Consider the following 26717-nt stretch of genomic DNA (forward strand, 5'->3'; position numbering starts at 1 on the left):
TTTTTCCTGTATCTCTCTCATTTATTTTCTCAATTTTTCTTCTATCTCCCTCACTTGATTTTCAAAATCTTTTTTTGAGCTCTGTCATAGCCTGAGCCCAACTTCTATATTTCTTGGAGTCTTTAGATGCAGAAGCTTGGACTTTCTCATCTTCAGATTGAGTATTTTGGTCCTCCATGGGACCAAAGTAATTGTCTATGGTCAGGTTCCTTTTTTTTCTGTTTACTCATTTCCCCAGCCTGTACTTGGTTTTGGGGTGCTTCCTGAGCTGTTGAGTTTTATTGGGACACCCCCACAAGGATCTCAGTGTGTGAGGCTCTGACTGCTCTCCGGGTCTGTGAATGACCACCAGCACACCCTTCTGCCATGGGCCTGTGAGGGGGGGATCCCTGCTCTATGGAGGGCCTGGACGGTGACCAGTTTGAATATGTTTAAATCTCCAGAGTCCTGTCCTGGGGACAGAGAACAGACCTTGGCAGTCTCTCTCAACTCCCTTTCAATTGGCTGAGCACTCAGGGCACAGCTGTCTGGAGGCTCCTGTTGGGCAGCTCCATGGGCCTGCTTCTGTTTCCTGGGATCTGGACTGCTGTGGCCATGCTGAGGGCCTGGGCTTCAGGCTCACTCTGGCAGAGGTCTCCCTGCTGATCTTTCAAATTGTTCTTGGTGCTCCCTGGGGTGCAGGTGAGGAAACTGCTTCTCCTGCAGGAAACCGGCACTCCCAGGCACCCTGGGGTTGTTCCCAGGAGGCTGAAATCTTTGTATCAAATTTCTGATAAAAGTTAGTATCTAAAATATACAATGAATATATATAAAACTAATAGCCATTCTCCAATGGTTAAGTAGTCAAAGGATATGAATAAACAATTTTCAAAAGAAAAATTGATATGTTCAAACCACATGAAAGAATGTTCTAAGTCACTAATAATAAGAGAAATGTAAATCATAACAATACTGATTTCATCTCAAAATCTGAAAATTTCCAAAAGTTACATGGCAACCATGAATGCTGGAGGGGTTGTGGAATGATGGACACTATTAACTCATACATAGTTGATAGAGTTGAAAAACTGTATTATAATTTTGGAAAGCAATTTGGAGTTACACAAATAAAGTGACTAAAATGTCCATACCCTTTTGAACAAAAGACTCCATTACTGGGCTTATTCTCAAGGTTTATTTAAAAAAGTAACCCCTTAGGGGCGGCTAGGTGGCGCAGTGGATAAAGCATTGGCCTTGGAGTCAGGAGTACCTGGGTTCAATCCCGGTCTCAGACATTTAATAATTACCTAGCTGTGTGGCCTTGGGAAAGCCACTTAAACCCCATTTGCCTTGCAAAAACCTAAAAAATAAAAATTAAAAAAAAGTAACCCCCAAATATACCAAAATATTGAAAGCTTTTTTTAGAGTAACTGAGAATTGGAACTAGAGTAGATGCTTATTAATTGGGAAATGGCTAAATAATTTGTGGCACAAGAGTGTAATGGAATGTTATTGAGCTATAAGTAATTATATCTGTGATGAATGCAGAAAATGATGTTTTTGTCCTTCATTCTCAAAGAAGACCATGACATCAGGAGAGGTGATCCCAAAACAAACACATGAATTGGATTTGAATGAAGGGGTACTATGCTAATATTTCACTTTCTCTCCCAGAGACATCTGGGTCCAGGGGTCAGATATGAAATAGGATAACTAGACACAGCCTTAGTGCAAGGCAATCAGGATTAAGTGACTTGCCCAAGGTCATATAGCTAGAGAGTGCCAAGTGTCTGAGGCTGAATTTGAACTTCCACCCTCCTAACTCCAACTGCAACAATGTAAATAGAAAGAACAATCATACATAAAAAATTGAAAAGTAAATATAACAAAATTCCTAATATCAAGCTTTACTCAATTGAATAGATATGAAAGGACACTCCCCAGGCTACCCCACTGTGGAGGTGGGAGATCCACAGGTCTTATACCTTGTACATGTCTTTGGACTTTTTCAATATATTTCTCAGTGGTGCTGATTTTTTTCCCCCTCTCTAAAAATACTATTTGCTATATTGTATGTTCTTTAGGAGGAGAAAGGATACTTAGCATAACTTAGATCAGTGGTAGGATTTAGCCTGTTCACATTGGTTCAGCAGAATTGATACCTAATTTATTTTGCAGAAAACTAGGTGTTAAAATGCCACTTGTAATCAGGGTTCTCTCTAAGGTGGGCGCCTGGGCAGTTGTCCAATGTGGAAATCACAAATTTACATTCTTTACTTTTTCTTTTAACATTTATCTGTGCAACAGTGTTTTCTAAATGCCCCTAATAATGTTCATTCTGTCTATAGGGAAAAAAAAAATTGATGGAACTATGTTTGTAATATTTATTTATTCATTTTAAAAAACTATATCTTTGAAGAAATACTACATTTTAATTCCCTTATTTTTTTTTTTTTTGCAAGGCAAATGGGTTAAGTGGCTTGCCCAAGGCCACACAGCTAGGCAGTTATTAAGTTTCTGAGACCGGATTTGAACCCAGGTACTCCTGACTCCAGGGCCGGTGCTTTATCCACTACGCCACCTAGCCACCCCTAATTCCCTTATTTTTGCTACTTCAGTAAATAAGCATATAACAGAAAGAGAAAAAGTGCCGAATAACCAGGGAATGACAAACTGTCATTTGTTTCCTTTTTGTCTTATGGCCCAAATTTCCCTGAGATATTATGCATGAGCTAGTGTTTCCTGAACACAAAACCAATAGGAATCTGGAACACAATCAACCAATATAAATATAGTTTTCAAAGATTATCTTACCACCCATTTCAGAAGCCATGGAAGTAGAGGGGGGCGGGGGGAAAGGGTTAGACTAGGTAGAATGAGTTTTGATTCTGCATATGTTCCAATATTGGCTGCTGTGGACATGTGACTGCTTTTGCTCCATAAGAATACATTTGTTTACTATGAGTAATATAATGTAATCTAGATTTGTGTACCACTTTGTTCTTATCTGAGTATTAAATGCATGAACTTTTGAACTACCTTTCAGCATATCTTTTTATATACTTAAAATGGTCATTAGGTCAGACAACCAGTTGTTAATTTATTTGAATACCACCACTGACTATGATGATATAAGTAATAAGATGCCAATGAAAAAAAAACCAAGTTATTTTAAAACAAGTTAGCAGGAGAAAGATATCTTGTACCTATTTTCTCATCCACAAAAACATTTTATGAGAATAATTTATATACATAGAGAACACACTTGATGAGGGTATTAGTAGGGGTTAGAACCTGGTCTCCTTACTATTACAGTAATTTTCTTTTCAAATCATCACAGAATTTAAAAAATTATTTAGTATAACCACTTTAATTTCTAGATGAGGAACTGAGCTCCATCAAAGATGAAGTAACTTTCCCAATATCATAGTCATTTAGTGGCAGAGGTGGCATTCAAACTGAATCAATAAGTTTCAAATGCAAGGTTCTTCCCAACAAACCATGCCATATTGACTTTCCTGGGCAAATAATCTAGAGGAGATCTTATTTATTTTTCAAGCAATTATCCATGAGTATTGTAGGTACTCTTCATCAATCAAGCTCAATTTGGACAGGGTTTGCTAGGGTTCTTTCCTCGGATTGGCTATCGGCCAAGTTGCAGAGATGGGACTCGATACTAATATGTTGCAACTCGAGCAATGTCATTTCACATTTTTTCAGTAACTTTTATGGACATTGACAGTTTATAAAAATTACTGAAATCAATAGAAGACCAATGACCAGAATGAAGGAATTGATTATATGCTCACTTTGTGAGACATCATGTGTGGAGTGCTGCAGTTAGTTCTAGGCACCACATTTTAGAAAGGATAAAGACAGGTTAGAGTATATCCAAAAGAAAGCATCCAAGATGGTAAGCGAACTGAAGTCAATGTCATAAGAAAAAACTAGGATGTTTAGCCTGGAGAAAAGAGACTTTAGGGTATATAAATCTGAAGGATTGTCATGGGAAAAGGAATCAGACTTCTTTGCTTGACCTTAGAAGGGAGAACTAGGATCCAAGGATAAAAATTTTAGAAAAGTAGATTTAGATTCAACAAATTCTACTTGCTAATAACTCTAGTCATTCTGAAGTGTGATGTCTTGAATTGGTACATCATGAGCTCCTTACCTCTGAAGGTATTTTATCCTCATGAACAAGTCACCATTAGTAATTTACATATAGGAAGTTAGAGTATAAGACCTCCAAGATCTCCCAACTCTAATTCTAGAATCTTTTGATTTATTCTCAAAGAATCTATTTTGGTTCCTAATGATCATTACTTATCTTTTGAAAAGTTCACAGACCATGCTTTTAATAATATATTCTAGAATTTTTCCAGAAATCAGTCAAGCTAGTACCCCTACACCTTCAAAATTCTCTTTTTCAAAGACTATTTACATTAGTTTGGGAGCCTTTAGAGCAAGCTAAACTCCTAGAGGATATTGTATTTAACAATTTTATAACTCAGTGCTTAGTAAAGTATTTGGCACACAGTAAGCACTCAGCTGCTTGTGAATTGTTAATAGGCTAGTTTAAAAAAGATCAGTTGCAAAAGGCTTTTAGGGATAATTTGACTAGGTTTGAACTCTGATCAATGCAATCATCAACCATGATTCCACAGGACAGATAATAAAACATACTACCTATCTTCTGACAGAGAAGTGATTGACTCAGAATATAAACTTATATATATATATATATATATTTTTTTAACTAGGTCAATGTGGTAATTTGTTTTTCTTCATCATGCATATTTGTTACAAGGTGTTTTTTTATTTGGGGAGAAAATAGATTTTTTTGTTAATTGAAAATTTTTAAAAAGTGATGAAATCAGTTATTTATAGTCGTATAAAATGCTCTAAATCACTATTGATTGGAGAAATTAAAATTAAATTAACTCTTACGTACCATCTCATCTATCAAATTGGCTACTAGGATCAAAAAGGAAAATAGTAAATGTTGGAAGGGATGTGGAGAAATTGGCCCATTGATAACGCTATCTCTGGAGATCAATTTGGAACTATGCCCAAAAGGGTTATAAAATTGCACATATCCTTTGATCCAGCAATACCATTATCAGGTCTGTATTCCAAAGAGATTAAAAGGTGGAATGAGGTGGGGAGAGATAGGATCTATTTAAACAAAAATAGCTATAGCAGCTTTTTGTTGTTGTAAAGAATTGGAAATTGAAGGGATGTCTATTATTTGGGGAATTGGCTAAACAAGTTGGGTGTCTGATTATAATGGAATTATGCTATAAGAAATGGCAGGCAGGATAATTTCAGAAAAACATGGAAAGACTTACATGAACTGATGCAGAGTGAAGTGAACAGAACAGAAGAACATTGCACACAGTAACAATAATATACAATGAACAATTATGATTTATTCTTAGCACTACAACGACCAAGACAATTCCAAAGGACTAATGATGAGAAATACTATCCACTTGCAAAGAAAGAACTAGTGAGAATCTGAATGTAGGCTGAAGCATACTATTTTTTAATTTTTTGGTTTGCGTTTTTTTGCACAAAATGACTAATATGGAAATATATTTTACTTAATTGTACATGTATAACCTATATATCAGATTGCTTATCTCGGGGGGGAGAATTTGAAATTCAAAATTTAAAAAAAGAATATTAAAAATTGTTTTTATATGTATTTGGGGAAAAAAGTAAAATTAAAAAAAATCTCTCCCTCTGCCTTCCATGATTAAATGCTGCTTTTTTGTCTTCAATGTAACTTCTAATCCTTTGATGCCTCAGCTTTCTCCCAGGTCATCATCCTCTGCATTAGCCACACTTTCTGTCTTCCCCCATTTTAACTCTTTGGTGAACTGGTTCAATTCTATACTGCCCTCTTCTCCAATCCTCTCTAAACCTAAGCCCTAGATCACTCCCATCATTCATTTTGGCCTTCTCTCTCATGAGTTGTTGAATGAAAGTGAAGAAAAATCCCACTACAATCGTGACTGGGTCCACTATATATTTATATTGCATAACCTCAACTGGACCCTCAATGAAACTTGGCAATTGTTTTACATTTTCTTAATTAATTCACTAACCCATTCATTCATCACCCCCCAACTCTTGCAGATCTTTTCATTACTCCTCAAATCTTCAGTGGCTCTCCAAGCCCCAGTCTCAACCTTGTCTTTTAACAAACTAAAAAAATCGACTCCATTTGCCAAGAGTTCCCTTATCTCACATCACTCAGATGCCTTCTGCCACTGTATATCTTCCTTCACCTTTCTCACATGGTCAACTCCTCTATCTGAAAAATGATTTTAAGTCCCCTCTAGCAGATTTTTCCCCATTTCCATTCTTTCACTTATCTTCAATCTCTTTGTCCCCTGGTTATTTCTTTACTGCCTACAAACAGATCCAATGTCTCCCTCATTCTTTAAAAAATTCTTCCTTGATCCTTTACTATCATCTCATGTATCCTGTTTTTTTTGGTGGCTGACATTGGAAAGACTGCCTACAAGTTGCCTCCACCTCCTCTCATTCTTTTTTTAAAAGTCTTTAATCAGTTTCCAACTTTTTCATTCTACTAAAAATACTTTCTACAAAGTTACTGATTTCTTTCTTTTTTTCTTCCTTTTCTTTCTCTTCCTTTCCTTTCTTTTTCTTCCTTCCTTCAAGTTTAATGTCCTAGTTTTAGTACAAGATTAAGAGCTATGCCCAGGATCACAAATTCTTCAAGTGTTAGATGCAATTGTAAATAATTTTTTCAGGATTGTATTTCCTGAATAATGCTCAAACCATGATTATGGGTTTTCTTCTTAACTATCTGGCAATTTTACTCTACTCAAAATTTGTCCAGTGGCTCTCTATTGCCTATTGAAAAAAGTTTAACTCCTTTGTTTGAAATTGAAGGTATGAGCCTACCCTTGTTTCTTTAAAAAAATCTTTTCTTTGGGGAAATTACCATCCCCTTCCCTTCACCCTCAGTCCCAAAAAATCCCTTCTTAACCAAAAAACAAATTAAAAAACTGGTTAAACAAAAACATGGAGTAAGGTTACTTCATCTGACAATGTATATACAACATTCTATCCTAACAGTCCTTTACCTGAGTGACAGTTCTACTTTTCCAAACACCTCCCATTCTTCTACATGGAAATTATGCTTCAATTAAATTGTACTAGCATCCCCTTAATCATGGTGTTTTGTGCTTTCTCACCTACAAGACTTTATGAATATTATTCCTTGTCCCTGGAATGTCACCCCTTTTTACTTGTATTCCAAATCATCCTGTAAAGTCCAACTCAAATGATTGCCTACTCCAGTAAGTCTTTGCTGATCCCCTACTAGTAAAATAAGTTTCTTCTTCAAGCCTTACAGAAAAGAATGATTTCTCCCTGTGGTTCAAGCCACAGGTGTCTTAAATCATAATATTTTGCAAGCATGAGAACAGAAACTGGATCTTCTCTACAATGTCTAGCAGAAGGCTCTGTACATAGAAGAGACTTCAAAGGTGGCTGAACTGAACACCTGATACCTTTGCTCTGCTAGTTAAAGATCTGAAAAGAAAAATTACTGACCTTTCAAATTAACAGAGCAATAAATATAGTGATGTGAATTCCTACTTCTTTTCAGTTTCTGAGAAAAGACAAAGGCTGCTTCGTTGTTTTGTAGTTTTATTATTTTTCCATTTCCCCACACAGGGACTAAACTCATTTTGAGATTTTTCAGTGCATTTCACAGCAAAATGAACAAGGGAATTATTAAGTAGTTGTGCATAAAGGAAATCTTTTGCATGTGTGATATACAGTTTGTTGAAAAACTATTTAAACCTTTTTTTTGATGCTCTCATTTCATTTATCCCTTTAGTAGAACACAGGTGACAGGATCACACAGAGTTTAGAGTTCTCATGATGATGCAATGGAACCAGCCACCTGAAATGGCTGGGGAACAACTTTATTACAGATACACACTGATTGGAAGACGACATCAGAAGAACAGAATAAGGCACCACTCTGGGAAAATTAAGGTAGCTTGTAATAACAAGTGTTGAGTACACAGTAAGTACTCAATAAATATTGTTGAATGAATGTATAATGAAAGCCATAATCAGCACTATTCTCTTAATTGTCAACAATTCTTAAGCTTCAATAAAATACTTTAAAAAAAAAGAACGCTGGGACCTGAATACATTTTCCTAATAAGTTTCTATTTCATACAAGCCTTTCTTTGACATATGATTTCCAAAACAAAACAAAACTATTGTTCATGAGTTCTCTATCACAATTAACATTTCTTCCTAGATTAATGACAAATACTGATGGTTGCTTTGAATTTTGAATGAAGTAAAATAAAACTAATCCACTGGAATAGCATATAATACTGGATATTTAGTTTCAAAATGGAAAAAAATCAAGGACAAAAAAGGTAACACATTTTTTAATGTATGCCATTCCTTTCACTGTCTTAGTTCAAGAAAGTCCCCAAACCTTACCACCCTGACAAGTACATTTGTTAAAAATGGTCTTTCCACATATGATATTTATTAAAATTTGCTGAAAAGCATTCTGAAGGACTTTTTTCCATTCAAGTCAATTTTGTTTTCAAGTATATTAAAATGGTTCAGAGGGGAAAAAACTCTTCATGGTTATAATTCTAATCAATTTATAAATTTTTTTTTTTAAAAAGGGAGTTCCAACAGAGATTGATACTTTTCTCAGACATAGGCACAGTCTTTAACTGAAGAAGAGAAGTGTCTCATCACCCCAATCTGGCTGGTTTCTAATACTGATTCCAGGGTCCAGTGACTGAATCCACTTCAGTCGAGGTCTTTCTTTATGAATTTCTTCTTTGAAACCAAGCCATGCAATTTTAGCTCCTCTGATTTTGCTTATTTGTGCAAAGAATAGCCAGTCCCTGACATAAAGCAAAGTATAGACCTTAAAAGAGGCTGTTTCTTGGGTCAAGAGACACTGTGCCCAAGCCATTGGGTCTGGCTGCTACTTGCAAAGTCAAGTGATCTGAAAGTTGATTAGCCTTAGCAGTGAGAACCAGAAAAAAATAAATCATCTGATAATTCACGTCAAAGACTTGTAGATGGCATTGTATGCATTATATGAAAGAAGGTGGTGAAAAGGTCCACTACTGTTCTTCAATACCTTGGATTTTTGGTAGTACTAAAGTGCCCTGGTAGATGTGTGTGTGTGTGTGTGTGTGTGTGTGTGTCCTTTTTAAACTGTGCCATCATAAAATAAGACATTCATTGCAGTGACTCCATCCTGACAGAGTTAGGGGTAAAGCAAGCAGAAGAAACCAAATCCTGTAGAATCTTAGCTAGCTTGTGTCACTCAGTAGGCTGTGTCACTGGGATCGTTTTCCAAAGTGGGTCATAATAAACCCAGCCTTCTCCCTGAAACAAATGGAAAAAGAAATTAGAGAAGATTCCATGGAGTGCTTTTGCTCTCTGTGAATAGAGATAGAAGCTGCCCACTCTGGAGGTTCACTTCAAAAGATTCGAAAAAAATGCCTGAACTTTGCATGTGAAGTTCTTGTCCAGTAAGACCTCTCCTATGATCACCAAATCAATCAAGAAACATTTACTAAGAGCCATACAACACTAGGCACTGAAGATACAAATATAAAAAAATGAAACAATTCTTACTTTCAAGGAGCATAAATTAAATGATGATAAGTACTATGAAGAAGAGAGGCTAAGATATCCTCAAATACATGCTGTAGCACAGTGGGAATGGAGATTTGGATGGATGCTGGGTTAGGGCAATTACATTTGCTAGATTTTTAAAAAAACTTTATTTAAGGCAATGGGGTTAAGAATGACTTGCCCAAGGTCACACAGCTAGGCAATTGTTAAGTGTCTGAGGCTGATTTGAACTCAGATATTCCTGACTCCAGGGCTGGTGTTCTACCCACTACACCAAGGGCAGCTACCATCTGAAGGTATCCAAGGGGTGAATTTTGGCTGGCAGGCTTAAGTAGGGGAGAAAAGGTCAGGAGGTCAATTGGAAAAGATTCCAAATCTTGGGAATTTGACTCAGTATACTTTTGAGGGGCAGCTAGGTGCAGAGCAGACATAGTATTGGGCCTGGTGTCAGTAAGCCTACTCCTCCTGAGTTCCAATTGGTCTCAAATATTACTGGCTGTGTGACACTGGGCAAGTCACGTAATCCTGTTTGCCTCAGTTTCCTCATCTGTAAAATGAGCTTGAAAAAGAAAGGGCAAATCACCCAAAAATGGGGCCATAAAGAATCAGACAAAACTTAACAACAATTTGAGGCACTTGGAAAAGACCATTCTTACTCTTGTTTCTAAAACCAAATGATATAAATAAAAGAGCACTGGATTAAATTATAAATCCCGAGATCCAAATGTGTTTCTGATACTGAAGAATGACCTGTAGCAAATCACTTACCTTATTTGTGTCTCAGTTTTCTTACCTGTGAAATGGGACAGATAATAGTATAGGCTAGCCATATTTAAGTGTTATTTTGAGAATCAGAAAATATATCTATACTCTTTGAACCTTAAATATTAAAAACTTTAAAAGTTTTAAGAAAATAAAACATACCACACTTAAGAAAATCAAGAGCTTCTGATGTATATATTTAATCATAAAGTGATAGGGAAACTTATTAAAAAATTTAATGTTGATGTGACACTAACAGAAGTTATAGAATGTGGCAAAATTAATGTCCTGGAAGAAATTTAAGTGAATTTCTCTTCTCCATGTCCTGGAATAAGATATCTTCTCCACAAAGAAGTCTGTGCTTTCCTCATAAAAAGTGTCTTTTTTTTTTTTTATCAAGCTGACATAGCTAGTAGATTAAATAAAAGGTTAAACTTCTAAGTTACTAGTTGATATGACTTAACTGGCCACACCTGTCCAAGAGATCAGGTTCATCCACATCACACTGGATATTGATCATACTAAAGTGCCTCTGTATCACGGGAAAGTAATAACTCAGAGATGTTCTTGCTACGAATTCATTTATTCTTCCCTTTCTAAAACATATTATTTATAGAGCACAACGGTAATGATTTTGGAGGACAGAAAGAAAATATAAAACATGGATCGTCCTTAAAAAAGACTTAGAATTCACTTATAGTATGCTAATTCATGCTGGCAATACCTTCTAATTTTTTTTGTTAATTCTACAGTGCTTACTGGGTACAAGGTAGCTTGATTCTCATCAAGTTGTCAATCACAGGGGGATATAATTCTGGCATTTTATCTTTATCTACTACTCCATTACTATTCCAGGAAGTAACTTAAGACTCACTTCATTACTTTACACACTCTCTTTTCTCCTAGTCTACCCTGTTTGATAGAAATAACAGTGAGGTATAGTGGAAAGTTACAGTAGATAAGAAGTTAAGGATCAGCATCTTAGACTCAGTTCAGCTATGTGATTTTCAAGGAAGTTGCTCAATCCCTCAAACTCAGTTTCTTCATTTGTTATAAAGAGAGAATTATAAATGCTTCCTAATTGTAAACATCAGATGAAATGTTTGTGAATGTGTTTGAAAATAATAAAACACTATATAAATGTAAGGGTAACATTTAACTATTAAATAATGATTTAAAATTATATTTTTTCATACTTGATAACAATCTTACCTTAAACATTTGTAATTATCAATTTTTTTTATCAATTTTGAATTTTACAATTTCCCCCCCAATCTTCCACAAAGGTAGTCTATTAGTCTTTACATTGTTTTCATGGTATACATTGATAAAAATTGAATGTGTTGAGAGAGAAATCATATTTTGTAAGGCAGCAATGGGGTTAAGTGGCTTGCCCAAGGTCACATAGCTAGGTATTTATCAAGTGTCTGAGGTTAGATTTGAACTCAGGTCCTCCTGACTCAGGGCCCACACTCATCCACTATGTGACCTAACTGTCCCTATACTTTTTTTTTAATTAAAGGTAATAATCTTTGTTTAAACTCCACAATTCTTTCTTTGGATACAGATCGTATTCTCCATCACAAATACCCTAAAATTGTCCCTGCTTGTTGCACTGATGAAATGAGCAAGTCCATTAAGGCTGATCATCATCCCCATGTTGTTAGGGTGTACAATGTTTTTCTAGTTCTGCTCATATCTCTCAGAATCAGTTCATGCAAATCCTTCCAGGCTTCTGTGAATTCCCATCCCTCCTGATTTCTATAGTGTTCCATCTCACACACACACACACACACACACACACACACACACACACACACACAAACACACACACACACACACACACACACACACACACACAATTTGTTCAGCCATTTCCCAATTGATAGACATTCACTCAATTTCCAATTCTTTGCAACCACAAATAGGGCTGCTAAGAATATTTTTGTACAAGTGATGTTTTTACCCTTTTTCATGATCTCCTCAGGGTATAGAATCAGTAGTGGTATTGCTGGATCATAGGGTATGCCCATTTTTATTGCCCTTTGGGCATCATAATTATCAATTTTTTAGCAGTATAAGCAACAAAACTTGTCTAAGATCTGCTAAAGCCACATCATGGGAGATCTTGAAGGCTACTCCAGCAGAGTAAAAATTTTGTCAGTTTCTCCCAGGCTGAAAAGGACACCCACCCTGTAACTACTGTGTATTTCTGTATTTGAAGGCTATATTCATTGAGTTTGAAGAGATTTATCACAAGAATATGGCCTGGTGATGAATTTTTTCAACCACCCAACTCATTAAGATTACCTTATTAAGCTAAGACAGAGAAATACTAATCTGCCTTGGTAAAGGAAATACTGACACCAGTAAACTCACAGATCCCTAAAAGTATTGAGAAAGACATTTTCTCTTTGCAACTTACCTAAATCTTATTGCTCCTATAACTAAATCTAAACTATATTTCTAAAGTTCACTAAGTAGTCAAATAATAGTAGTAATAAAGTATACTTTACATCTGAAAAACACATATACATTCCTCTCTCTTTCCCGCCTTATTTGTCCGAGTAGTCTTGTAATTTTCCAAGGGCCAAGTCAAACTATAAATATAGCCATGTAATTTTCCTCACTGTTAAATAGTTGCTAGTCTGTACTTTTTTGCTTATCTAGAGTTGGTGATGCTAAAAACAAAGACAATTACAGTTATTACTTATTTTTTTTAGGGACTTTTGCAAAGTAGTGGAGTTAAGTGACTTGCCCAAGGTCATACAGTTAGGTAATTAATTCAAATCCAGCCTCAGACACTTAATAATGACCTAGCTGTGTGGCCTTGGTCAAGCCACTTAAACCCATTGCCTTGCAAAAACCTAAAACAAAACAACAAACTGCTGAGAAAACTGGAAGTTAGTATGGAACAAACAGATTAGACCAACACCTCACACCCTATACCAAGATAAGATCCAAATGGATACAGGATTTAGACATTATAAAAAAAATAATACTATAAGCAAACCAGAAGATCAAGGAGTAGTTTACCTGTCAGATCAATGGAAAGGGGAGCAGTTTATGACTAAGGAAGAGATGGAGAACATCACCAAAAAACAACTAGATGATTTCAATTACATTAAATTAAAAACCTTTTGCACAGCTAAAACCACTATAACCAAGATCAAAAGAAATGTAGTAAACTGGGAAACAATCTTTACAACTAATGTTTCTGACAAAAGGACTCATTTCTAAAATATACAGAGAACTGAGTCATATTTTTAAAACAAAAAGCCATTCCCCAATTGACAGTCAAAGCATATGCAAAGGCAATTTACAGATGAGATCAAAGCAATCCATAGTCATATGAAAAATTGCTCTAAATCATTACTTACTAGAGAAATGAAAATTAAGTTTCTCTGCGGTACCATCTCACACCTCTCAGACTGGCCAATTGACCAGAAAGGGTAATAATCATTGTTGGAAGGGTTGTGGGAAATCTGGGACACTACTACATTTGTTGGTGGAGCTGTGAACTCATCTAACCTTTCTGGAGAGAAATTTGGAACTATGCCCAAAGGGCAAAAAAGATGTGCATACCCTTTGATCCAGCAATACCACTACTGGGTCTATACCCTGAAGAGATGATGAAAATGGGTAAAAACATCACCTGTACAAAAATATTCATAGTAGTCCTGTTTGTGGTGGCAAAGAATTGGAAATCCAGTAAATGTCCTTCACTTGGGGAATGGCTTAGCTAACTGTGGTATATGTATGTCATGGAACACTACTGTTCTATTAGAAACCAGGAGGGATGGGAATTCAGCGAAGCTTGGAGGGATTTGCATGAACTGATGCTGAGTGAGATGAGCAGAACCAGAAAAACACCATACACCCTAACAGCAACATAGGGGTGATGATCAACCTTGATGGACTTGCTCATTCCATCAGTGAAACAATCAGGGACAATTTGGGGCTGTCTGGAGAATACCATCTGTATTCAGAGAAAGAACTGTGGAGTCTGAACAAAGATCAAGGATTATTAACTTTAATTTAGGAAAAAAACTGATATCTTATTGTCTGATCTTGCTATCTCTTATACTTTATGTTTCTTCCCTAAGAATATGATTTCTCTCTCATCACACTCAATTTGGATCAATGTATAGCCATGGAAACAATGTAAAGACTGGCAAATTGCCTTCTGTTAGGAGTGGGGGGAGGGAGTAAGATTAGGGGAAAAATTGTAAAACTCAAAATAAATAAAATCTTAAAAAAAAAATCCTGCAAGAGGACAACTCTGAAACTCACACCTCCCCTACAACCTCAGTCCTTGGAGCCTCTCTCTCCCCCTTTGGAGAGGAGAGAGGGTGAACATTCTTTACTCAAGGCAACGGGGTGGGGGGTGGAGGAATATATAAGGACTGTGAAACCATTTGGTTCAGAACTGCCACAGCAACTGCAGACTAGCAACTTTTTAGGGGTGAATTAAATGTTTGATCAAATATAGCAGGCTAATTTTTAAGCTGATAATTTTGTATGGCCTGTGAATAATGTTATAAAGATCCAAATGGCCTGTGGCAGGAAAAAAGGTTCCCCCACCCTTGATTTTAGAAGTTATGTCATCATTCTCCACCCAGCCTGCAGGACTTCATAAAGCCCATACATCCCAGGGAAACTCTTGGAAACACCTTTCCTTTGCTGCTCCCTCAGCATTCTTCAGCTTCTTTTTATGACTGTCTCCTCCAATATATTGTGAGCTCCTCAGGGAGGGGACCATCTTTTGCCTTTCTTTGTGTTCCCAATAGTTATAAGGTCTGGCAAAGAGGAGGTGTCATAAATTAGTACCTTTTCCCCCCAAATTGCTTTTGTAGGCACTATTTCATCATCATAATACCATTGTGAAATAATGTAAGAGAAGACATTATTATCACAGCCTGAGAAACTGAGACAAAGAGGGATAAAAACTCTTCCCCCTGGTAGTTAGTTTATTAAAAGTACTGTGAAAACCAAAACTTTAGCAAAGGTGAAGGAGAGATCTGTTACAAAGTCTTGAAAGTAACTATAACAGACAAATAAGGCACTAGAATAATAGTATTTTCAATTCCTTTTTTTGTCCCAAAGGTATTCATGTTTTCTATTTTTTTATACATCAAAATAAAAACCTCATTTTCTAATAGTTTTATGAAGCTCAAGTCAAAAAGTTGTTTTAGTAGGCAATAGTCCAGTAAGTAGACAAACTTTTAAAGCCAAAGACCAAGTATTCTGTTCAAACAGGGTAATTCAGCTACTGTCAAACTGAAAAAGATCAATAAAGTTATTTAAATAATGGTCAAAGGCATTTTAAAGAATGTATTAGAACTGCAATGACAAATAAACTGAATATTTTAGCTTTTTGAGTTATTAAAGAAATAGTAACAGAAGAGGAGAAAAGAAAGATTATCTGAGGACAATTTAGTAACTTTCAACTTTTACAAATTTTGATTTTTTTCCTTCACAGTTTTACAAAGAGAAAATTCATTCCTTCTCTCATGCATTTTTTTTTTTTGCAAGGCAATGGGGTTAAGTGGCTTGCCCAAGGCCACACAGCTAGGTAATTATTAAGTGTCCGAGGCCAGATTTGAACCCAGGTACTCCTGACTTCAGGGCCACTGCTCTATCCACTAGGCCACCTAGCCACCCCTCATGTATTTATTGATGTCAAAAACTTTCAGTTTCTCTGTATAAAACCTCCAGTTACAGGATGTATCCTACTCTTGTGAGGCCAACCAGTGTGCAATCTGCCTAATAATAGCTTCCAGTTATTAGGCCAACTCTCATACACACACACACACACACACACACACACACACACACACACACACACACACACGTAAAATCTCTTCATCTATTTGAAGTGGTTGTAATGATTTTAGTTTTATCTTTTCAGGTTAAACACCTTCTTCAATAACCTGTCATATGATATATATTCCATTATTGATATATATATTTGAGATCTTTCACCATATAAAGGAAATACTTATTTGTCAATATAACCTTAAAAAATGTCAGAGCCAGAACAGAACATAATCTCTAGATGGGGTCTGATTAGTATAGAGAGCAATGAGATTTGGTGGGTACATATAATCTATTAATAGTCTAACACTGGGTTAACATTTTTTCAAAAATATAAGAATTTTACTTTTTTGGAAATACTGTAAGGGAATGAGACAAGGATAGTTGCCATCATGTGCCATGTTAACTTGCCATTTTGCTTACATGTCATGAACAGAAGTTTTTCTTCTATTGTTCTAGAACCCCATCTTCTGTAGGTGATGCAAAAGGAAGAGATAAGAATCTATGATTTTATTAATACTCTCAGGATATAAGAGGTAATTCTCAGACCTTTAGCTTGACCACCTCCTTTACAGAATACAAAGTGAAAATGATAACAATTTTTCATCTTCCTAGTAGTTAATAATAACTGACATTTATGTAGCCTTTAACGGTTTGCAAAAACTTAATTTTTAAATAGTCACTTGACACCACTAGCTAAGATTATTTTAACTCAAAGCATTAATAATTCCCTGGAGTCAATGAAAATCATCAGAACTTTTCCAATAAATTGCTGCTAAATAGTTTTTTCTGAAAAAATTGGAATGAATAATTGGAAAAAGATAGTCAAGCTGGGCTGTTATTGAAGAATAGATTTGAGAGACAAGGCAGCAAAAGTTATCATCAAGCACATGAGAGTCAGTATAAGAATGAATGAAACTGGGGCAGCGCAGTGGATAGAGCATTGGCCCTAGAGTCAGGAGTACCTAAGTTCAAATCCGGCCTCGGACACTTAATAATTACCTAGCTGTGTGGCCTTGGGCAAGCCACTTAACCCCATTTGCCTTGCAAAAAAAAAAAAACTAACAAAAAAAAGAATGAATGAAACCTACCTCTTTAATAAAGTATTTGGTTTGCCATGGTGTGCCTGTCTCAGCACGATGTCTTTCTTCACTCCTCTGACGCTCTTCTAGGGCTCGTTTATGTTCTGTTGCCTTGTCAATTTCAGAATCCCTCAGTGACTCTGTGACATTTTTCCACAGTCGTCTGTAATCAGAAATTTTGGTTATTTTTTAAATTTTATAAGCACTTTTATAAACAAAACAAAAAAATCTAAGATTGTTTTACATCACATTTACTTCCCTTTCTCATCCACCAAAAGAGCTTTTTCTCAAAACAAAGAAAATAAGATAGCAACTGCACCTGACAGAGACATAAGTAATTTTGATAGGGTGAGATTTCTACTATGTCTATATTTATATCTACTTAAACAGACTGCTATGCACCAGAGATTAAACATGTTATTAAAACAGAATTAAGGGGCGGCTAAGTGGTGCAGTGAATAGAGCACCGGCCTTGGAGTCAGGAGTACCTGGGATCAAATCCGACCTCAGACACTTAATAATTACCTAGCCGTGTGGCCTTGGGCAAGCCACTTAACCCCATTGCCTTGAAAAAACAACAACAACAACAAAAACCAGAATTAAGCCTGAGAACATTTGACCTAAGAATATCTGGACATTCATTGAGAGACTTGATAAATATAATAAGCCATTTAATTGAATATCATTCAGAATTAAAGCATTGGTCATCTAGTCCAACCTTCTGATTTTATATATGAGGAAAATGAGGCCAAAAGGCATTACATCATTTTCCAATGTCAGAAGTTAATGGAATAACTGAGACTAACTGGAACCCAGGTTTTTTAAAAATCCTGATTAGAACTCCTTCCACCATATCATGATGACTTACCTAGATTCAAAAGGACCCTGCTTTTCCAAGGGCCGGACTCTTTTTTTGGTCACAGATAATTTAGTCAAGTCCACATATTTTGTCTCTCCATTGCTGTAAGTGAACTCAAGGACACTATTCCATTCCCCTTGCACTCTGCATACCACAGTATTAGAAGTATTATGTTTTACTTCAGCTGTAACCCTAGAGACAGTGAGAAAATAAAGACACAACTTAGTAAGTGGTACTAATCTTAATACTAAATCTCTGAAATTGAAACTTCCTATGAGCATTGTTTAAATTGATCATTTAATTCATCTCAATTTATCAGTTGATCTGGCTCCCTGGGAGAAAAGAAAAAACTAGCACCCTGTGGTCCCTTCATTGAGAAATTTTTAAATAAGTCATGCACAAATCATAGTTATGATAAAGAACACAGGACCCAAGAAAATACTTTTATACTCAAACACAATTTAGATTTTCACTAATGACAACTTATTTTGTTCTAATTTCTTTCTGTTCCTATGAATATAATGGCTTAGGTTTATCTGATTACATTAGATTAGGTCTACTCTACTTTGATTTCTTGATATTCTTCTTTTTTATTCACTTAAAACCCTCCCTAACAAACTCTGAATGTTGAAAGTCTATTTCAGAAAAATCCAAAACAAAACAGATAAGCCAATGAGTGCCAGGATCCAAGTACAGACATGGAATACGGCTATTCAAAAATTAATGAAGATTTATCTGATCAGCTAATGTAGCTGGCTATAGCTCAACTGAATGCTAGGGATGTATTTTATGTATATACATATACATATAAGTATAGACATATTAAATAGCAGAACAGAGGCAACAGGTTCAAGTGAGACAAGAAATTAGGAAAAATGGTCTATATAGGAATCTTGAGTTTGGCAAGTCAGGTTTTAAGGTTACAATAGATCTGAAGTTAACTGGGGGTCCATCCAAAATCTAAGATTTGGTCTTAAAAACAAACAAAAAACTAAGATATTGGTTAAAAAAACCCAAGTCATTTGTATTATATTACTAAGCTATTTTATTATGGGTTTCTTGTAGGCAGAGATCATGCTTTATGTATTTTTATATTTCTCCCTTGATCCATAGTAGGCATTTAACAAGCATTTATTTAATAAGTGTTGAACAAAATTATCAAGAGCAAACTGAGGGATTTAGGAAATGGGAGGTCAAATAAAGAGACTATCTGACTACAATTAGGTCAAAGGTCCAAAGGAACCAAGACCTCAAGATGGATGCAAAGAAGTCCAAATTAACAGTTGCTAATGTTCAGTGGGAAAACCAGGAGAATATGGCAGGGGAAAAAAGGGGATACTTTCTGGTTGAGGCAGGAATTGGTTCTGAATTCAGGCAGTCAGAACAGTGGTAAAAATGTGAACATAAACCTAATCCCTGGGCAAAGGTAACTTGTCCTCTGGTATTGTTTAACTTACTTGAATGTAAAAAGCCCCAAGTAAGTAAAGCTATACCAGCTAATGAGAAGTAGGAATATAGGTGTAGTGTGTGTGTGTGTGTGTGTGTGTGTGTGTGTGTATGAGCAAAATATGAGCTAAAGAGATGGTTTGATATAGATTTAGGGTTTTTTGCCAACGAACATAAATGATTGTTTTGCTTTGTCTGCCCTGACTACATCTACTCTCAAATTGCAGTCTACATATCTCCTTTAAACTACTTGCCAATCTTCCTCCTTTCCTTGAAATTCCATCTCCTTTATGTAGACTAACTAGATATGAGGTGATATTTAACCCTCACCTTTCTCTTCTGTCTCCACATAAGCTCAAAACTATATTTAAAAGTGTTGAAGAGGGAAGATTTAAAAGATATATTAACTTCTATAGGACTTTATTTTCTCTCCATACCATGCTCTTAATTTACAACACTGTAAAAATTAACAATTTTGAAGACTTAAGAATTCTGATCAAAGCAGTAATCAATCATGATTCCAGATGAAGATGGCCTTCCACATGATTACAGAGGTGTATTAAAAATATTAGCGTGAGGGGGACAGCTAGGTGGCACAGTGGATAGAGCACTGACCCTGGAGTCAGGGGGACCTGGGTTCAAATCCTGACTCAGACACTTACTAATTACCTAGCTGTCTGACTTTGGGCAAATCACTTAGCCCCATTGCCTTACCAAAAAAAAAAAATGTATAAAAAAAATTAGCATGAAATACACATTTTTAGACATTGCCCAATAATGGGAATTTGTTTTGTTTGACTGCGCATAAATGCTTTGTTTTTGTTTTTTTGAGAAATGAAAAAAAAATTTAACTACAAATTCTGAAAAGATTACACAGTGCCAATAACCTAAAAGAAATATACCAATACTGAGTTGAAAACTCAACATGGTAGTTTTCTCTCTAGCATTCCTGTATACATAACTACTTCTTTGAGTAGTGCAACAAAACATCACCACATACTTAACAGAATAGTTTTGAAGCTAATTGGTTTTACGAGGAAATAGCAGGGTACAGATTATGTGAACAAAACTGCTTTTTCTAGAAGTACTGCTCTTCTCTGAAGACATAAAAAACTCAATCTAATAGTCAGTTCCTATTGCTTTTGGGGATCAGTCCATAAAAATGGTTTTCTAATTCAGTCTATTATTACAACTCTCCTTAACATCTCATTCTTGAAATCTAACTTTTTTATTTTCACTGTCACCTCTAGGTCAGTCACTACTCAGTATTCTACAAGGCCATCATCCCTGCTACAGCCACTCTTTTCCCCCTTCAAATCTTTTTTCTTTTTTAGGTTTTTGCAAGGCAAATGGGGTTAAGTGGCTTGTCCAAGGCCACACAGCTAGGTAATTATTAAGTGTCTGAGACCAGATTTGAACCCAGGTACTCCTGACTCCAGGGCCGGTGCTCTATCCACTGTGCCACCTAGCCGCCCCCCCCTTCAAATCTTGATCCTTAACTATTCAGTTTGATGTTCCACTGTTTTATTCTGAACTCTCCTGTTTCTAACCTCAATGATTTTCATTTGTTTCTTTTTTGGAAATTTTAAACTGTGGATTTAAAAGATACAACATATGTGAGTCAATATATAAAGAACCAAAAGGAAGATTACATGAGACCATGAACTGCTGGATTTTTATACAGGATTTTTTAAAAGATATATGCTAGGTGGTGCAATAGAGCATTGGCCCTGAGGAGGACTTGAGTTCAAATCCAACCTCAGACACTTAATAATTGCCTAGTTGTGACACCTTGGGCAAGTCATTCAAGCTCATTGCCTTAAATAAATAAATTTTTTTTTAAAAAGACAAGTATTAAACATGACTGTAAATTCTTTTTGTTTCCTTCTGCATAGTTAAAAGATGTTTTAATATGATCATTTTATGCTTTTCTTTTTGGGGGGAGCAAGGCCAAGGCCAAGGTCATACAGCTAGGTAATTATTAAGTGTCTAGGGCTGAATTTGAATTCAGGTCCTCTTGACTCCAGGGCCAGTGCTCTATCCACTGCGCCACCTAGCTGCCCCATTTTATACTTTTTCTTACACCTCTCTATTGCCTCAATTTTGATGCCTCTATTATTCTTGCCTTGTCTAATTCCATCACTGGATTATGCCTATCATTCCACTTACTGCCAAACAGTAACAGAAAAAGTAAAAATTTCCAAATTTGTAGCAGCTGGGTATATAACAAACTTAAATGCAATTTAACCAGGGTCCTCACTGTAGCAAAGTAAATCTTTTATTATTTCTCCCTAATTGATTCTCTACCTCTACATTCCCCAAAGTAATTGTACCAAATTTTCACCTGTCTTAAGTCTTTCATACTAGACTTTCCCCAACCTTAATATGGGAATATGACTTCTTATTTTACTGAGAAAATGGGTTTAGTAAGACCTTCTTTTCTATTCTGTATGTCAAAACATCTTTCCATTATCCCCTATTTTCTTCTTCTTATTCCATTCTTAGACACCAAGAATGATCACCCTACTAAGGATCATAAGATCAATCTAGAGTTGAAAGAAAGCTTAGAGGTCATCTACTCCATCCCTTGATTATACAGATGAAGAAAATGATCATCAGAGATGTTAAGTGATTTGCCCAAGGTCACAAAGAAAAGTTTCAGAAGCTTGAGATTTGAAATCTGTAGGTCTTCTGCATCCCAAGCAGATTGCTTCAATAATCATCTCTTTCCAATTCTTCTCAATCATCAATTTTTTGCTATCTTCAGGATCATCAACAGCTAAAAACATATTGAGATGTTCCCACCACGTTTCCTTAAATTACCATCCTATCTCTCTCTTCTTTCACTAACTCCAGGAAAAGCCAGTCTTCTCTCACTGCTTCTACTTTCTTGCCTCATTCAACTGAAAGTTATCTCCCAAAGTTACTAATGATCTCAACTGCCAAACTCCCTCAATTGCCAAATTTCTTAGTCCTCCTTATTCTTGATCTTTCTTCTTTTTTTTCTCAAGTTTGTGACATTGTTGGGGCGGCTAGGTGGCATAGTGGATAAAGCAGCGGCCCTGGAGTCAGGAGTAGCTGGGTTCAAATCCAGTAGCTGTGTGGCCTTGGGCAAGCCACTTAACCCCATTTGCCTTGCAAAAATCTAAAAAAAAAGTTTGTGACATTGCTCTTTTTTGGATTCCACTACGTTTAGCTTTTGCTTCTCAGTTTCCATTGCTGTATCACCATCAATATTTTGTCTCCTAACTTTAGGCATACCCTAAAACACTGTTCACAGTCCTTCTCTTCAATAAATTTTTTCCTGAATGTTAGCCGATGACTCCAAGATATTTTTTGATTTATCCTCTTCCTGAACTTAAAGTCTGTATCACCAACACCTTAATGGATATTTCAAAGTGATAACTCATAAGTATATCAACATATACAAAAGAGAACTCATTATCTAGCCACTTTCCCAAGTCCTCTTTTGAATCTTCTCATTTTGGTTGAGGACATAACCATTGTTTCAGTCATCCAGGGTCACTGACTATCTTGAAGTATTTACTTTTATTCTTTATTCTATATATAGTCACTTGTCAAGTTTTGTCAATTAGCTCAAAAATCTCTCATCTCTCTAGGCAAAATGCCACTACTTTATCACCACTCTTAGCTCTTGTTCAAACTACTTCAAGAATTTTTTAACTAGTGTTCCTGCTTCCAGTCTCTCTCCTTTTTCCTATCCATCTTCCACCCAACTTTCTTTTTTTTTTGAATTCTTTTTTATTATTTTTATTTTTGTACAAATGCTTTTTTACACATTACTAAAATATTCTTGTTTAAGAGTAAACATAATACCCCCTCCCCCCCCAAATATAGACCCTCATGAGCAATAAAGGAAAAAAATTAAAGTTAAAATAAAAAATAATAATAGGGGCAGCTAGGTGGCACAGTGGACAGAGCACCAGCCCTGGAGCCAGGAGCACCCAAGTCCAAATCCGGACCCAGACACCCAACAATCAACCAGCTTGTGTGACTCTGGGCAAGCCACCCCAACCCCATTGCCCTGCAAAAAACAAAACAAAACAATAATGATAATAGTAATAATAGTAGGGGTGGCTAGGTGGTGCAGTAGACAGATCATCAGCCCTGGAGTCAGGAGCAACCAGGTTCAAATCCGGCCTCAGACACCCAACAATCACCCAGCTGTGTGACCCTGGGCAAGTCACCCAACCCCATTTACCCTGCAACCCCCAATAATAATAATAATAATAATAATAATAATAATAATAATAATAATAATGTGCTTTAGTCTGTGTTCCAACACCACCAGCTCTGTTGTAGGTGGATCACATTCTTTATGATAAGTCCATCACAAAAGCTACTTCCATATTTTTCCACGGTTGCTGTTGCTGATTGCAACTCCCTCCATTCATACTTCTCCACTACCATGTACTCTATTTTCTCTCTCCTTTCACTCTGTCCCTCTTCTTAAATGTGCTGGAGGGCGCAGCAGACTGATGAACAGCCCTGAGGCCAAGAGGCCCCGAGCCCACATACCACCCCCCTAAGGCCCAGCAACGCCCCCCAACCTTGTGGTCCCAGACAGGCGATCCAATTCTATCCAACTTTCAAAGTGATAATACTCAAGTAAAAACTTGATTACATCAATTCTTTTTTGCTCAATCCTACAAACCCATCTGTTTAGTATTTAAAATCATTTGCAACTTGATTTTAACATTTCTGAGCTTATCATCCATTTCTCCTCTTCATAAACTTTATATTCTACCCGAACCAGTTTTGTTTCTCATTTCATCTTCCAATCTTTATTGTTCTGAACAGGTTGTTTTCTATGCCCAGAAAGCATCTCTTCTTCAACTTTCCACCTTTGAGAACTTTAGTTTCTTTCAAAGATCAGTTCAATTGTAGCCTCCAACATGACTTCCTGAAACTATTAATATGCCCCTGTCATGGTCTCCTTTGAGATTTTTAACAAAAGGGGAAAGTGAAGTAGATCTCCAAGCAAGAAAACATTTATAAGCAGGGGCATGGTACCTGTCAAAAATGGATCCAACAGCTTGTCTCCATTTATGTCAAAGACCCTGAGCACAAGGGTAGTTCTCCCTTTATACTTTGAAGGAGTAAAGAACAGTGTAGATAATAGTTAACATCACTGGACTGGGGTAACACAATTGACAAGAGACCTGAGCCATAGGGAACAACATGCTTGGTTGAAAGTTTGGTAATGGGGGTTAGAAGTGAGGAAATTCTCTCATGAAACTAAGAAGTGCACTGCTGGTGAAACTATGGATTAGTCTAGTCATCCTGGAAAGCAATTTAGAATTCTGCCTCAAAAATTACTAAAATGTACAAACCCTTTGACCAAGCTATAACTCAAAGAGATAAAAGAAAAAGGAATCATGTACAAATACATTTATAGCAGTTCTTTTCAAAGTAACCCCAAAGTGTAAATTAATGGGGTACTCAAAGGAATGGCTAAATAAAGTTCATAAGGGTAATGGATATCATTTTGCCATTAGAAATGAGGAAAGAGATAGTTTCAAAGAAAATTAAGAAGATTTCTATGAGTCAATGAAAAATGATTTGAACAGAACTAGTTGAACAATTTATACAATAACAATCTTACAGAGAAAAACAGCTTTGAATTCAGTTAAATGCAATGCTACATCTCTAGAGGTCTGAAAATGAAATAGGCCTCCAACTTCCCACCAGACCAGTGGAAGAAATAAAATGCAAAATGAGAAATACATTTTTGGACATGGCAAACATACAATTGTTTTGTTCATTTCTGCAGAGTTATGAGAGCTCCATTTTTTGCACAATGATTTTTTTTTATACATTACTAAAATATTCCTGTTTGAGTAAACATAATACCCCCTCACCTCAAAATATAGAACCTCATGAGCAATAAAGTAAAGAGAAAAAATAAAAATAAAAAAAATTAAAAAAAAGTGCTTCAGTCTGTGTTCCAACATCACCAGCTCTGTCGTGGGTGGATCACATTCTTTAAGATAAGTCCACCACAAAAGCTACTTCCATATTTTTCCACTGTTGCCACTGCTGATCGCAACTCCCTCCATTCATACTTCCCCACTACCATATACTATAGTTTCTCTCTCTGCTTTCACTGTGTCCCTCTTCTTCTTCTGTAGAGTAGCTGAGTGGTGCAGCAGAGATCATTGGCCCTGGGGTCAAGAGGCCCTGAGCCTACATACCACCAACTAAGGCTCAGCAACCCCCTGGCCCTGTGGTCCTGGACAGGCCATCCAAACCCAGCCCCTTGCAAGAAGTAAAAAAGAAAATGTGTTATATCTAACCACTCTCCCCCATGGTCCACTATCTCCTCCATCCCTCACATCCCCTCCTTTCCCCCGTCCCTCTTCTCTCCTTCTTACTCTAGATGTTTATACCCCATTGAGTATATATAACTGTTTCCTCTATGAGCTACCTCTGATGAGAGCGAAGGTTCCCTCATTCCTCCTCACCTTCCCCCACCTTCCATATTATTGCAATAAAAAAATCTTATTATATGAAATATCTTAGCCTATTCCACCTCTACTTTCTCCTAAGAGAAATGGGACTAATCCCATTACATTACCCTTTTAGCCAGTGACTCCAATTTTACAATACATTATATCTTCAAATTCAGCTCTCTCCTGTGCTTCATCTATAAAAGCTCCTACATGCTCTATTAAATGAGAAGTTTCAGATGAATTTATCAGTATCATTTTTCTATGCAGGAATACATGCAGTTCATCATCATCAAGTCCCTCATATTTTACCCTTCTCCACTCTCTGTGCTTCACCTGAGTCCTGTATTTGAAGATCAAACTTTCTGTTCAGCTCTGGTTGTTTTAACAGGAACAATTGAAATTCCTCTGGTTCAGTGAAAGTCCATCTTTTTCCCTGGAAGAGGATGTTCAGTTTTGTTGGGCAGTTGATTCTCAGTTGCATTCCAAGCTTTTTTTCCCTTCTGGAATATTACATTCCAAGCCCTTAATGTAGTTGCTGCTAAGTCCTGTGTGATCCTGACTGCAGCTCCATGATATTTGAATTGTGTGCTTCTGGCTGCTTGTAATAGTTTCTCTTTGACTTGGGAG

At 36.4% G+C, this 26717-nt stretch overlaps 1 protein-coding gene across 2 annotated transcripts in view; it reads right to left on the reverse strand.

Annotated features, from left to right (window-relative positions):
* Positions 1-7652: 7652 nt before the first annotated feature.
* The window catches only part of OSBPL11 (oxysterol binding protein like 11), an 88673-nt gene continuing 69608 nt past the window's right edge, over positions 7653-26717 (reverse strand). For both annotated transcript variants that reach the window (XM_074214715.1, XM_074214714.1), the window contains 3 exons: positions 18181-18363; positions 17322-17475; positions 7653-9399 (listed from right to left, as the gene is read on the reverse strand). In XM_074214715.1, coding sequence (XP_074070816.1) covers positions 9334-9399; positions 17322-17475; positions 18181-18363 — 403 coding nt within the window. In that variant the 3' untranslated portion in view covers positions 7653-9333. The remainder of the gene's footprint in view (positions 9400-17321; positions 17476-18180; positions 18364-26717) is intronic.

This window comes from Macrotis lagotis, chromosome 1, assembly GCF_037893015.1.
Source record: "Macrotis lagotis isolate mMagLag1 chromosome 1, bilby.v1.9.chrom.fasta, whole genome shotgun sequence".
NCBI lineage: Eukaryota > Metazoa > Chordata > Mammalia > Peramelemorphia > Peramelidae > Macrotis > Macrotis lagotis.